The sequence below is a fragment of the Macrobrachium nipponense genome, chromosome 10 (genome assembly GCF_015104395.2).
Source record: "Macrobrachium nipponense isolate FS-2020 chromosome 10, ASM1510439v2, whole genome shotgun sequence".
NCBI lineage: Eukaryota > Metazoa > Arthropoda > Malacostraca > Decapoda > Palaemonidae > Macrobrachium > Macrobrachium nipponense.
Window position 1 is genome coordinate 96,341,834 of NC_087204.1, and position 15,204 is coordinate 96,357,037.

A 15,204-nucleotide genomic window follows, 5' to 3' on the forward strand; every position below is an offset into this window, starting at 1 on the left:
TCGGGTAAGGAGTAGGGTATGTGTTGGGGGGGGGGGGGGTGGACGCGGTTGGGGGTAGGTTGTCGGTTAATACTAGGGTGCACCGCCTTTTTTTTTTATATTTATATTTATTTTTTTGTGGGGGGGATTTCACTTTGATAATGTATTTTCGGGCTTTTTCCTCTAGACTTTGTTGATATTATTATTATTGAAAAAAGAAACCCACAAAATTACTGTGTATAACGTGTTTACTTATAAATATTTACATTTAGAGTAAAATAAAATGTAAATATTTATAAGTAAACACGTTATACACAGTAATTTTGTGGGTTGCTTTTTCAATCTTCAGAAGAAAACTGAAGAAGTTTTTGCATGGTTCATTATTATTATTATTATTATTATATTATCATTATTATTATTATTGTTGTTGTTGTTGTTGTTGTTGTTGTTTTTGTTTTGTTGTTGTTGTTGTTGTTTTTGTTGTTGTTTTAATTATTCCGTTTTACCAATTATTTACCGCTGATTCTCCTCCGCCCTTCGTACGTTATCTTCTCTCTTAGTTTACGTTTTCTCTTCTCAGTATTTCAGATTTTCCTCACCTCTGTCCGCCTATTTTTAATTGTCGTTGTAAATAGTTTTTTTTTTTTTTCATTTGTTGAATATTCTGTATCTCCATTGTAAACTTATTTTCTTTACGTTCGTACGTCATTATCCTTCTACATTTCCCACTCATTTCCATTTTCCTTCTCGTTTTTTAATTGCTTTCTCTCGTATCTCTTTGTCTTTATCATTTCCACATTTCTCGACCATTCTGTCGTCCCATCTTTTATCTCCCTCTCTTCTCGTTTCCCCATTCATCTTTTCCTTCCTTTGTTTGATCATTCCTCTCTCTCTCTCTCTCTCTCTCTCTCTCTCTCTCTCTCTCTCTCTCTCTCAAAAAAAAAAAAAAATAAATAAATAAATAATAAAATAAAATAAAAATAAATAAATAAAAAATAAACCTGCTCCTAGAGATAAGTGAGCACACGATGTCTCCTCGGGTGGACTAACTTTGAAACATGCTTATCCTTGTAATTCTCTCTCTCTCTCTCTCTCTCTCTCCGCCTTCCTATCGTGCAATGACCGACCTAGTTTCTAGGGCTGTGTCAGCTATGCTTGCTTGGCCGGTCGACTGAACCGTGAGTGAGGCAAGCGGGCAAGCAAGCACATTTGCAATGTCAAGTTGCATTTGTTGCTTGTGATTATTTCGCGTCGTTTGTTTTTTTTATTTGTTTTTGTTTTTGTTTGTGACTCTTAATGGGTGCTTTATTTTCTTGCGTGGTGGATAAGAAAGACGCGTTGGATATATGTATACAGAAAAATTTATTATTATTATTATTATTATTATTATTATTATTATTATTATTATTATTATTATTATTATTATTATTATTATTATTATGAAATTTACATTGTGCGTGTTCCTTTACTATCCTAGAGAGAGAGAGAGTGAGAAATGTTAGAATTATTATTATTATTGCGAAACTTGCATTGTGCCTGTTCCATTAATGTCCCACGAGAGAGAGAGAGAGAGAGAGAGAGAGAGAGAGAGAGAGAGAGAGAGAGAAGAAGAGAGACGAGAGAGAGAGAGGTTGTATATCTGTATGGAAGTGTTAGAATTGTTATTATTATTATTGTGAAATTTACAATGTGTGTTTCTTTACTATCCGAGAGAGAGAGAGAGGAGAGAGGAGAGAGAGAGAGAGAGAGAGAGAGAGAGAGAGAGAGAGGTTGTTGAGTCCGTCATTCTCATTCATTTATGCTCGTCGTCTCGTCAGATATAATCAAGAAAATATTATGCAACTCTAAAAGATTTTTATTTTGCCTTCAAATAACCTTTTATCTTTTTCCCTTTCGCAGGTAAGCATGAGTGACGTGACCAGGTGTGTGTGTATGATTCTGAACGCTCTTGTCGTGTCGTTGGGTTCAGGTAAGGCAAGTTCTCGAAAATAAACTGCATTTGTAGTTTTCTGAAATGAAAACTATTGTGCCGGCTTTGTCTGTCCGTCCGCACTGTTTTCTGTCCGCACTTTTTATGTGCGCAATCAGATCTTAAAAACTACAGAGGCTAGAGGGCTGCAAATTGGTATGTTGATCATCCACCCTCCAATCATCAAGTATACCAAATTGCAGCCCCCTAGGCTCAGTAGTTTTTATTTATTTAAGGTTAAAGTTAGCCATAACCATGCGTCTGGCAACGATATATGCCAGGCTACCATCGGGCCGTGGTTAGTTTTGTGGGCTGCGGCTCAAAGATCATTATACCCAGGCCAACGAAAGGTAAATGTATTTTTGGTGGCCTTCATTATACGATGTGCATCGAAGAAACTGCTGCGCAATTTTTACGAATTTCAGCACCAATTATTTTATTATCTGAATATTATCCCATGATTTGACTTCGGAGACTCGACAGTTACGAAAGGCCGGTGAGAAAATTCACAAAATTCAGGTGAATGTTGTCAGACTTGTCAGTGATTTGTGGCAAAATTTTGATGCTCATCGCATATTCGTATGTGAAAGGGTGTTGAAAAATAGAGGTAGCGCGTTGTGTCCAACAATTTTGTCTGCAAATCGTTTGTGGGTGTTTTTCCTCCAAAAATGGATTTGGACGCTTAGAGTTGAAAGTTTTGAAGGAACGAAGTGAATCTTGAATAATAAGTGTGATCTATCCACTCGTACTTAACAGTACTTATGTGATTCCTGTTTTGATTATTGTGTTCACTTGGCAGTGACCATAGTAATATGATATTACGTAGTTATAAACTCGTGTGAACTCATGTAAGTTCCCCCCCCCCTCTCTCTCTCTCTCTCTCTCTCTCTCTCTCTCTCTCTCTCTCTCTCTCTCTCTCACAGTTTTTACGTCGTCAGCCCTTGTTCACGTACTGATCTTTTTCTTGATAAATCCGGGAGAGAGAAGAAGAAGAAGAAGAAGGAAGAAAGAGAGAGAGAGAGAGAGAGAATTAAAATTCTTGACCGTCTCCCTTCACGCTCTGCGTTTAATTGGGTGACACCAGATGGCTTTGCAGCATTCCAGATCACAGATGGTGGTTAAGGGGTAAAACTCTTGCTGAAGTAATTACCTTAATGTTATTGTATTTTCTCTCCCATAGGAATTCGAACATGTGTCGTGAAATAGCAGTGCGTCGTAATACGTAGCAATAAGAGAAGTAATTTATTATTATATATATATATATATATATATATATATATATATATAATAAATTACTTCTCTTTTGCTACGTATTACGACGCACTGTTATTTCACGACACATGTTCGAATTCCTATGTGAGAGAAAATACAATAACATTAGATATAAGAGACATTTGTAGCTCGATGTATGTTTATTCATCGCGGTAATGTGATATGACACACACACACACACACACACAGACACATATATATATATATATATATATATATATATATATATATATATATACATATGAGCGAATACCGCAGGAATATAATAGAGCAGTTTGACAATTAACCATCTGATATTGTTGATCTTCTTGTTGACCTTGTACCATCTTTCCAACTGTATTTCATTTGTACCTCGACAATTGCCTGATTAAAGGCGAAACGCTCTTGGTACTGACTTTCTGCCTATCATTTTCTGTAGTATTCGCTAATATAATATATATATATATATATATATATATATATATATATATATATATATATAATATAGATTTTGCAATCACGAAAAATAAAAAACGTGGCGATTATACAAACAAAGTTACTTCCACGAAGGAAAATTGAAACGCTGGAGATGCTAAATACTTTTCGTCTTATTACCAAGACATGGTCACAGCAACTAAAGATATACATATGTGTTGTTTTTAATGAAGCTGAACTTACGTTAGCACGGGCTCTTGCTCATAGAGCAGCCGTAGAAGATATACATAAGCAAGGGCCTAAACATATGGTGGGTATACGTCCTAGGGCAATACGAAAAGGTTTGGAAGTCACGGAATGGATTAACATTAAAATCTACTTATGGTAATCCTCTTTATTCTATCTTATTCAGTTCTTTCTGGAACATACGTTTTATTTCAGGATCAAAAGAAAATCATCTCCAGTGTTTCAATTTTCTTTTTGTGGCTGTAGCTTAGTTCAATAGATATATAGAATATATAATAAGATATAAGATATATATATATATATATATATCATACATATATATATTATATATAATAATATATAATTTTAGAGTGGCCTGATGACCAACGACAATAATACTTGATAATATCCCTTTTTTTTCTTATATTTTTATCAACTTCTACTATTATTATCATGTGGTTTTAATCTTTTTGGTTTTGTCACTACATTTCAATTACTTTGAAACAATTCGTAACATTACAGTTATTTTACCTTCAGTGTTGAAAAATTGCCACTAAAGTTAATTGAATGACGGGGCGTTAATTCTCTCTCTCTCTCTCTCTCTCTCTCTCTCTCTCTCTCTCTCTCCTTCTCTCTCTCTCTCTCCCCGAGTACTCTTCAAATTAACTTTAAAAGCGTAACCTTTTTCACTTCCGACTTCTCATAATTATTACCGACCCGACGATATTTCCAGGACTTGGGCAATTTTTAAGACCCGTGAATTTTTCATCGAGTTCTTCCTTCACATCAACGCTTATCATTAATCCGTTTTGCAAGAGTGAAAGTTCTGGTTAATTTAGTGTTGTGGGTTCGCTCCCTCGTTCACCTTTTCGTAATTTTTGAATTTTTTTTTCTTTCCGTGTTCGTTAATCTGCCTTTAATCCTGCGGGGTTTAGCGCGCAGTTAATCGTTGTTGTGGAGTCGAGTATAAGAAGAGGGAAATTAATCTAACACATGTATACATTATGTCAGGTTTATTTCGATGTTTATTCATGTATAGACATGCTTATATTTATATGCAGATGGACACACACACACAGACAGACATATATCTCTTTCGCTTAAAGAACATGCCGCCCAGATTAACAATCTGTAACCCCGCTTCTCTCTCTCTCTCTTTTTGTATGACATTCAGTGTGAACTTGAAAATGTAGAATAAACTACGAAAGTATTTGTTCCAAGTCCCCATTTTCACTTACCTTTCTACCGTGGATCTAAGGATATGTATAATTATATAAATATGTGTGTGTGTGTGTGTGTGTGTGTGTAAAGTATAAAAAGTCCATTAAAACACTCTGGTTTAAAGCTAAGGACTATATTTCGGTGGACCAACTTCCACCCTTATCAAGCAGTTGGTATCCGGTTTTAACAGTATTTATTTACATATATACAAATATATGTGTGTGTGTGTGTGTGTGTGTTGTGCACATCTGTCTATCTGTATGTGTAAGCATGGATGCATGTTGATATAAATTTCATGAAATAAGTGTGGGTACCGTATGTACATATATATACACACTGCAGTATTTCTTTTCATTCGAAAGCATTTCCATCCTTTGTATCCCGATAATATGTTTCTTCTCCGCTGTGAATTCACGTTTCCAAAATGATTTTATTATTATTTCACGCGGTCGTTGAACCGACCCTTTGTGAAATGTGCTCAACCGGAAAGAGCACCGTGATTGTGCCTTCTTCGTCCTTTGAATTTATTTGACATTTATGCCTCACGTGTTTAGTAAGGTTTTTATATATATATATATATAATTTATGTATTATATATAATATAAATATATATATGTGTGTGTGTGTGTGTATATAATGTGTGTGTGTGTGATATATATATATATATATATATATATATATATATATATATGAATAATTATCACATCACCGTGATTCATATAAATTATTCGGGCTACAAATGTCCTCTAATATCTATTTCGCTCTACCTCGGAACAAATATATTTTCACATGTGTAAACCGAAGGGAGTTTTTTAGCTGATAATAATTTCGTCCTCTCGTGGGTTCGAACCCGCGAGAGGACGAAATTATTATCAACTAACAAAAAAAATTCCCCTTCGTTTACATATGTGAAAATATATTTATTCCGAGGTTGAGCGAATTAGAATTAGAGGACATTTGTAGCTCAAATATTTATATAGATATATGTATATATGGATATATATATATATATATATATATATATATAGATATATATATATGAGAGAGAGAGAGAGATAGGAGAGAGAGAGAGAGACGAGAGAGAGAGAGAATTGGGGGGTGGAGTTAAGCTTGGCAGACCAAAACCCTTTAACCCAGGATTGTTTTGGGACTAAGTACTGAATTCATAAGTACACCCATCCAAGTACTGACCAGACTTACCATTGCACGACTTAATTGACCGGAAGACTACGATTGTATGCGGGGAGAGAGAGAGAGAGAGAGAGAGAGAGAGAGAGAGAGAGAGAGATTGTTTCCATATGAAACAAAACTGTGATATTTTCAGTCGACGCCCTTTTGATGTGTCCTTCATATTCAGGGACAAATCGTTACTTCCATTTTCTGTCACCAGATGGCTGGGTCGTCTCATAAATGTCAGAGGTGTTGGGATATTAAACATTTTTATTGGAAGGGATTTTTTTCTATAGACGTTTTTTTTAACATATTCGGTTAGTAAAGAGTTGACGTCCTTTTTTGGGATATATTGTCATTATTTCTCAACAAATATATTTTTTTCTTGGTTATTTATGAAGCAACGTACATTAGCGACATTCATATTGTGTAACTTGTTAATGCTTAGTGAAGGCCAATATGCAAATGAAGGAAATGCATGACGCAGAGTATTTCTCTCGTATCATAAATGATTTTTAAGGAGCCTATTCGTGAAGTCAGCAGTTAGCACTGCTGACTTCACGAATGTTGTATTTTTTATTTTTTATAATGACTGTGTTTGGATTATGTATTCCTTATTGTTCTTATTTTACCCTCAAGAGTAATTTTTAGTCGGTATCATGTTAGTCATCAAATATTCCTGTTTTTGGTTTTTATATGTAGTCCTTATTGTTACGCTCATCTTAATGAAGTATTGGCGCTGACGAAAATTTAGCAGAAATGCTTTGGCAAGGTTAGAAAAATGTCAAGAAGAAGATGAACACAGTTTTATGGATATACATGATATACCTTACTACACTATACATTCAAGCAATAATCTCTTCATCTTCTTCGACAAAGTTATGATATATGGTATACATAGTAGTTTTGTCTAGGCTGATTATTTACAAAGTTGAATCATTTCTTTTTTCGCTGCCGACGGAAGTAATCAGCGAGCCTTGAGACGGGAGAAATCCATTTCCAAAGCCCCTCCTGGCCCTTGAATCTCTCTCTCTCTCTCTCTCTCTCTCTCTCTCTCTCTCTCTCTCTCTCTCTCTCTCTCTCGATGCCGAGACTCTAACCTCCTTTCATTTTTCATGCACGATTAAATTTGCGTCATTTGTTGTAATGGCCAAATCCCACGTTCGCCTCCCGCCCTATTAACACTAAATATTGAATCTGCTGCACTTTCATTACACACAGGTTGGATGCCTTCGCTGGGAGGGATTTCATAATATTGCTGCCGGTTGTTCTTTCGTTGCTGTAATTGATACTTTTGCTCAAACATCCGCGTAGCGAGTTTTGATTTGCGTGTATTTTAAAAAGAAAGGAAATTTTTGAAATTGATTTATATACATATATATTATATATATATATATATATATATAGAATTAATATATATATATAATATAACTAGTACATGTACTGTATTATATATATTTGTTTTTATACTTATACACACACATACATACACACATACACACACACACACAAACACACACACACACACAACCCCGAGATTGGAATAGCGAACCGTATGTTGAATTTGCAAGTGCTCTCTCTCTCTCTCTCTCTCTCTCTCTCTCTCTCTCTCTCTCTCTCTCTCTCTCTCTCTCTCCCTCCTTAATTTGACCTATTTTTCTCCCCATTGGCTGCCATTAGATGACACAGTCAACACAGAATAAGAGAGTTTTTCCGTTTGAGAGATTATTATCCGTCAAGGTAATTCGCTTCGAATGTGAACTCTCGTCGAACTTCTTTTTAACATTTTCCTGCGCATGTCGTATATTTGGTGTATAGACCATTTTTATAGATAAATTCAAGATTGAGACACAGCCTTATAACTATTTAGCCCATACAACAAAATATCTGCAAAATAATCGACTGCGCTATTGGCTTCATTAATCTGAAAGTAACAGTAGGACGTATAATAAAAATATTGATCATATACCAGGACTTACATGATGCTAAGTGATATCCCTCTTGAGAATAAAAGTGCAGACATAAAGAATAAGCAGTTAATTCACGTTATCCCTTCCATCTTCACATCTTAGCCCGTGCGAAAGCCTCATTTGAGACGCGTGAGGGAAACTGATCTCCTCACACTTTTAATTCGGCCTCTTCTACACTTCCTCTTCTTGTGTTACCACATTTCGTAAGCAGTAATAAAATGATCGAGTGGACAGACGCTTTTGTGTCCATATGAAGTTGTCTAGTTGCGCCATCTTGTTTTCCTTCAAATATATCACTTTCAACAACTTCACATTCTGTGAGTTTACGGAAAATGTCGTTCTTCTCTCCACACATGGGAACGAACCTTGTGTTCGGTCCTTGAGGTGGACGGGCAAAATAAGGGTATGGGCATTTCTCCGTTTCTTGTTATTGAATAATAAAAACTTTATCAATCGTGAACTTATGTAATTTAATTAGAATTCTGCGTCACGGAGAAGATGATATTTGATATCTGTAATGTGAGATAATGGTTTTATCTCTCTGTTGTAAATTTGGTAGATATGCGGAGATAAAACACACGTGGGAGGACCCAAACAGCCCCGCCAGAGAGGTCTTGTCATTTTTGAAATTGTGTAGTTGGTCTCTGTTTAGTTGATCAGTAAATTATGTAGATACAAGGTTAGTTTTCAACAATCTTGGGTCGTAAATAGGTGTAGAGAGGGAAAAATAACTGATATGGTTAACCATTGGTCCGTCAAAGGAATGGGAGGTCCTCGACCAGGTAATCCATACTCCTGGGTGAAATAGTTATCTCTCTCTCTCTCTCTCTCTCTCTCTCTCTCTCTCTCTCTCTCTCTCTCTCATTGCTCCGTCAAAGTGTCTTCCGTCACACCATAATGATGAATGAGACGGCCTTGACGAGGTAATCTATACTCCCTCTGGTTGAAACTATATATCATACCCACTTCTCTCTCTCTCTCTCTCTCTCTCTCTCTCTCTCTCTCTCTCTCTCTCTCTCTGGTGTATTTTACGTTGGCGAAAGATTCAAGTACACTAGTATGCTTCTCTCTCAGCATGTCTAATATTGTGTAAGGAGAATCGTCCATATTAAGTAGGCTTTTACATTGGGTAAAGAAAATCACCTTTATGAGAGAGAGAGAGAGAGAGAGAGAGATGATGTCTAATGGGCGCGAGATGTCCCAACGCTCTCGTGTTAGTGGTGGGCGCCGTGATCTGCTCTGCGGCGGGAGGTCAAGGGCGTGGGCCCGTGGGGTGACCCCCGCAGCCCAAACTATATCCGCCTCTCCTGCCCTTTTGCCATCGTGCAGCCGCAAGGTGCTTTATCGTACCCAAAGATACCCTTACCCTTTCCTGTCGCTTAATTAAATACAATTGACATTGCTTGCAATTGCACGGTTTTCAGCATACGCAACTGTGATCGTTGTGGTGTGGTCTTTACAATACGTTGAAGGGGCCCGTTTTTTGTTGATTGATTGTATCCAGTTGTCAGGGGATTCGTCTCTCTCTCTCTCTCTCTCTCTCTCTCTCTCTCTCTCTCTCTCTCTCTCTCCTGGATGTTTTGTTTCGTGCTGAGGTATAGGCAATTACGCTCCTCGTGACTTGGCCTAACGGCTTGTATTGTTGTATTTCTATTTTATTTTCTGTATTTTTATAGGCCCCAGGTACTCGCTGGTTCGTTGGGTTTGTTTATTGATACTTGTGTTTCGAAAATGGCAGGTGCACGTCACCTTCATTTTCGTGTGATACATTTCTCCCTCCTCAAACGGTTTATTCCGTTAGGGTAAAATGTAAGTCTCATTTTTGGCCCGGAAAGACGTTTTGAAAAATTGAGCAACCTTAAATTTTGCCTGTATCGAGACGCAGACAGTTAAGTAAATTATACACATTTTGCTGCCATCCTTCACCTCTCTTGTTTTCTTCATTTTTACTATTTTTCCTTTTTTTCCCTCTCTCTCTCTCCGTCTGTTCTCTCCTGCTTATGTGTGATTGTTCAAGGCCAGGACGGTGGTGGTGGTGGTGGGGATAGTGGTGGTGGTGGTGGGGATAGTGGTGGGATTGGTGGGGGTAGTGGTGGTGTTGGTGAATCATGGAGGTTCTGGTGCAAGCGACCATTTTTCTATTGGTGGCGTCTTTAGTTTGACGTTACAGTAGGGCACTGTTGCTACCCTTGCTGTTTTCTCGTTTGGTTATTATTATTATTGTTGTTGTTGTTATAATAAATCTGCCGGATATGGAAGACATCATAATCTTATTATTATTATTATTATTATTATTATTATTATTATTATTATATCTTATTATTATATTATTATTTATATTATTAATATTATTATATTATTATTATTATAGAAATGAAATGAAGGTAAAGTCATCATTATCGATCATATTAATCTCAATTTTCTTCTTCTCGTATTATTATTATTATTAATTATTATTGTTATATTATTATTATTATTATTATTATTATTATTATTATTATTATTATTATTATTATTATTATTATTATTATTATTCAAAGGAAACTCACAATCACGTGAGTCAATAAAACGGAAAAGTAAATCCACTATAGTAGTATGTCTGTTTGATTTTGTTATTTAAGATATATTTTTTAAATAACAAAATCAAACAGACATACTATTGTGGATTTACTTTTCCACTACTACTACTACTACTACTACTACTACTACTACTACTACTACTACTACTACAGTACTCTGTTGTTTTTTTATTGCCATATAGTCTTCACTTCTGATGCGTCTATAACAGCCACAACCATTAGGCATTTTCAATCGACACGTCAATCAAGTTTCGCATCCAGATCGGAATCCCTGATGGAAATGGGTTCAACCCCAATCTCGACCGACTAATGCATCGATTGAAATGCCGCAAGAGACGACGACTGTCTGGCCTCTTGATATTTGCAAAGAAGTTTAAATGTCAAGTTCTTGCCCACTGCTTCAGACACTGAGATTTCAGATCCCCCTTTTGTTCGTCTGTGTGTGTGTGTATGTGTGTAGGTTGTTCTATTTGATTTGTATCGTAATTTAATGTGACCTCATTTTGTGTGTACGTGAGTACGTTGCTGTGTTTGATGTGTACGTAATTTGTTATGACCCCAGTTTGTGTGTACGTGAGTACGTGGCTGTGTTTGATGTGTACGTAATTTAATATGACTTCAATTTGTGTGTGCGTGAATACATGGCTGTATTTGATGTGAACGTAATTTAATATGACTTCAGTTTGTGTGTACGTGAATACATGGCTGTATTTGATGTGAACGTAATTTAATATGACTTCAGTTTGTGTGTACGTGAATACATGGCTGTATTTGATGTGAACGTAATTTAATATGACTTCAGTTTGTGTGTACGTGAATACGTGGCTGTGTTCAATATGTACATAATTTAATGTGACCTCAGCTTGTGTGTACGTTGCTGTGTTTAATGTGTACGTGATTTAATGTGACATCTGCTTGTGTGTACGTGAGTACGTGGCTGTGTTTGATGTGTACGTAATTTAACATGACCCCAGTTTGTGTGTGCGTGAGTACGTGGCTGTGTTTAATGTGTACGTAATTTAATGTGTCCTCAGCTTTTGTGTACGTGAGTACGTTGCTGTGTTTAATGCGCACGTAATTTAATGTGACCTCAGTTTGTGTGTACGTGAGTACGTTGTTGTATTTGATGTGTACGTAATTTAATATGACCCCAGTTTGTTGTACGTGAGTACGTTGATTTATTTGAAGTATACGTAATTTAACGTGACCCCAGTTTGTGTGTATGTGAGTACGTTGTTGTATTTGATTTGTATAGTCGATAAACAGGATCATATGCATCTTTCTTTCCCCAAAAGAAAGACGATTAAAGGATCAAATTCATCTTTTTCTCCCCAGAAGAAAAACGATTAAAAGATCACGTTCGTTTTTCTTCCCCCAAAAGAAAGACGTTAAACAGAAAATCAGCCGTTTGTTGTATGTTCCCCAAAAGAAAGACGATAGAGAGACAATAAACAGGATGAAAAAGACGATAAACAGGATCACAGCCGTAGCCGTCTTTCTTTCCCTAAAAGAAAGACGACGAACAGGATCCCAAAGACTATGAACGGAATCACACCCTTCAGGTCATTCAGGAGTTGAGGAAAATGATTGGAATAAAAAAAAAAAATTAAAAATCTTTTCTTTCTCGGCTAAACTCAAAAGCTGAAAGAGGAAAGAAGTGAACCGAGCTGCAGAAGGCTCGGGAGGGTCTACCCTACCAGACCCTCCCGTGGAGTCATGTGATGATTCGGAAGACGATGTTTGTTCTCTCTCTGAAGGAGAGGCGCAACTGATGAATTTGTTTTGTGTCGAGCGGTTTGTGTCGTACACTTGATTGTCATTAGTAAACCAATTAGAAAGTAACTACAATCTTTGCCTCTCTGCTTGGAATATCATTTGGGTCATTTTTTTTTCTCCAGACATGAATAATAGAATCAAACGCAGTTTGCCCCATTAGACGTATACTGGTAGTTCTCATGTAAAGTATTTTTTTCCTATCAAGGTGACCTCTCTCTCTCTCTCTCTCTCTCTCTCTCTCTCTCTCTCTCTCTCTCTCTCTCTCTCTCGTTCGTATCCTCATTTGGCCGTTTGTCACTTCCCTAAATGCTGCAGGCATCAGTCATTCACTAATTGGTCCAGTTTAAAATTCGGTTTCGTTTTTAATTGGTCACGTCCATCGATTCCTTAGGCCTAAGCTCCACGTTTTATATCCCTGTAACAATTTTTAATGGCTACATTTTGACAATTAACTCTATCTCTTTCTGTAATAATGCTTCGCTTGAGAGTACGTTAGGTTTGGTTTGATTAAGGTTGGTTGTATTTTTTGCTTTTCGTTGACTAGGAAAATGAAGGCATAAGACTGACGCAAACACACTGGATGACGGCCATTTGTGTAAATAAAGCCGATTAAGCGTACCGGTACAACTGGATTAGAAATATGCACTACCGTTTTTTTAAGGCTTGATCAAACATGGGCATTATATTTGCCCTTACCCACCTGTCTCGTCCCATTGGAAGAAATTATAGCAATTCAGCGTCTCGGTGGCGTGGTCGGTATGGTGTTGGCGTGTCACCTGGACGCGAGTTCGATCCTCGGGCATTCCATTGAGGGGTTAGCGATGTGTATTTCTGGTGATAGAAATTCACTCTCGACGTGGTTCGGAAGTCACGTAAAGCCGTTGGTCCCGTTGCTGAATAACCACTGGTTCCATGCAACGTAAAAACACCATACAAACAAGAAATTGTAATTCATCTGTTGGGAAATATTTCACTTCTAATGATTAGCGCAAAAAAAATCTTAACAATTCTCAGCTTTTTGACATAGAAATCCTTTGGGTGCACGCATACTCATGCATTCTTATCCGTTCTGTTCATTGAAGTTTTCCACAAATATTTTTCTCATTAGGGCTTTTACTTTGAAATAAATTTATTTAAATACATGGAACCTCCCATAAACTGGATAAGGACTGTGCCAATTTCATTATCTTGTAGAAATATTATTCACACGTTTTATATGCTCTATAAATTTTACAGTATTTGCCTCATCATCGGTGTTACAATTCGTCTGAGAAATTAGAATTTCAAATACTCGCTGTGCTTGCGAAGTTCAATTAATATTCGCTTCTGTTTGCGCAAGTGTCTGCTGAGAGAGAGAGAGAGAGAGAGAGAGAGGAGAGAGAGAGAGAGAGAGAGAGAGGAGAGATGTTCTTTTGGTCATTTTCAATTTCCTATGCTTGTTTTTCAACTATTTTATCGAATTTTCAGCTTGGTTATTTACAAACGGCTAATTTCACTTCCCCTTTACATTTGACAGAAAATATTATAATATATATAATATATATTATATATATATATATTTATTTAATATAATATATATAATAATATATATATATAATATATATATATATATATATATAATATATATATATTTTTTTTTTTTTTTTTTTTTTTTTTCTACATCAATTATTGGTGTCTCACTTTTTTAAAATAAATTTTAAATGATAATTGGTTGTAATATTGATTGGACATATTTTGAATTATTACTTTTGTAGAATGGAACACTGCCACCCACATATCTCTCTCTCTCTCTCTCTCTCTCTCTCTCTCTCTCTCTCTCTCTCTCTGATCTGGCCACTTGCATTGCATCCAATTCCCAAGTCGGATCTGACATCATAGCTTTCAACAACCAGTGTAAATAATGACTGAAGCCACCCGGAGCAGAACGGCTGATAATATGCCTTGCTCTGAATTATTCAGAAGGAGTTTCGTGTTTCATTTTGAATTTGCAAATGATTTTGCATCCTCTTCGGTCATTGACAGTTTATTGAGGAGTATTGTGTAAGCCTTGCATTGTCTCTTTACTTATTTGCTGGTAATAATATTAGTAATATTCACGATGATGATATTTACTGCTTTTAATAGTTGCTAATTTTGATTAGTATTGATGGCGAGCGGTAATGGCGAAAACTCTCTCTTTTGTTTTAAATAAATGGTAATGATGATAGGATGATTATTGTTGTTTTGCCTAGGAAAGCAGACTAAAAGTGTATGTAAAGTGAATCACAAAGACTGTTCTGTTTTGAAGCAGAAAAGTATAATGAATGCTTAGTGAATGTTTAGTGAGTGTTTAGTGTATATTGAGTACTTAGTGGATGTTTAGTGTATAGTCAGTGTGTGAAGACTGCGAGAAAAATAGAAGCAGACATACACACATACACAATACAAGGGTTTGCATGTAACTGCGTAGAACTGGCCATATGGAAGCCAGATTTATGTAGAATATCTTACTAATCATATGACAGAGGAGCAAGTGAAATAAGGAGTTGAATAACCCCAGCTGTTCCTCATTCGAACTGGTTTAAACTAAAGTCATTCATGACAGGAATTTATGAATTGATTCATGACACAATGTAAATTTGACAGAAGC

At 36.3% G+C, this 15,204-nt stretch overlaps 1 protein-coding gene across 7 annotated transcripts in view; it reads left to right on the plus strand.

Annotated features, from left to right (window-relative positions):
• The window catches only part of LOC135223782 (rap guanine nucleotide exchange factor 1-like), a 297,008-nt gene that overhangs the window by 223,532 nt on the left and 58,272 nt on the right, over window positions 1–15,204 (plus strand). Inside the window, exon 1 of one of the 7 annotated variants that reach the window (XM_064262569.1) lies at window positions 1,879–1,948. The exons of the other annotated variants lie outside the window; for them this stretch is intronic. Coding sequence (XP_064118639.1) covers window positions 1,885–1,948 — 64 coding nt within the window. The 5' untranslated portion in view covers window positions 1,879–1,884. Of the gene's footprint in view, window positions 1–1,878; window positions 1,949–15,204 lie in introns of those variants that run through there. 7 annotated transcript variants of the gene reach the window in all.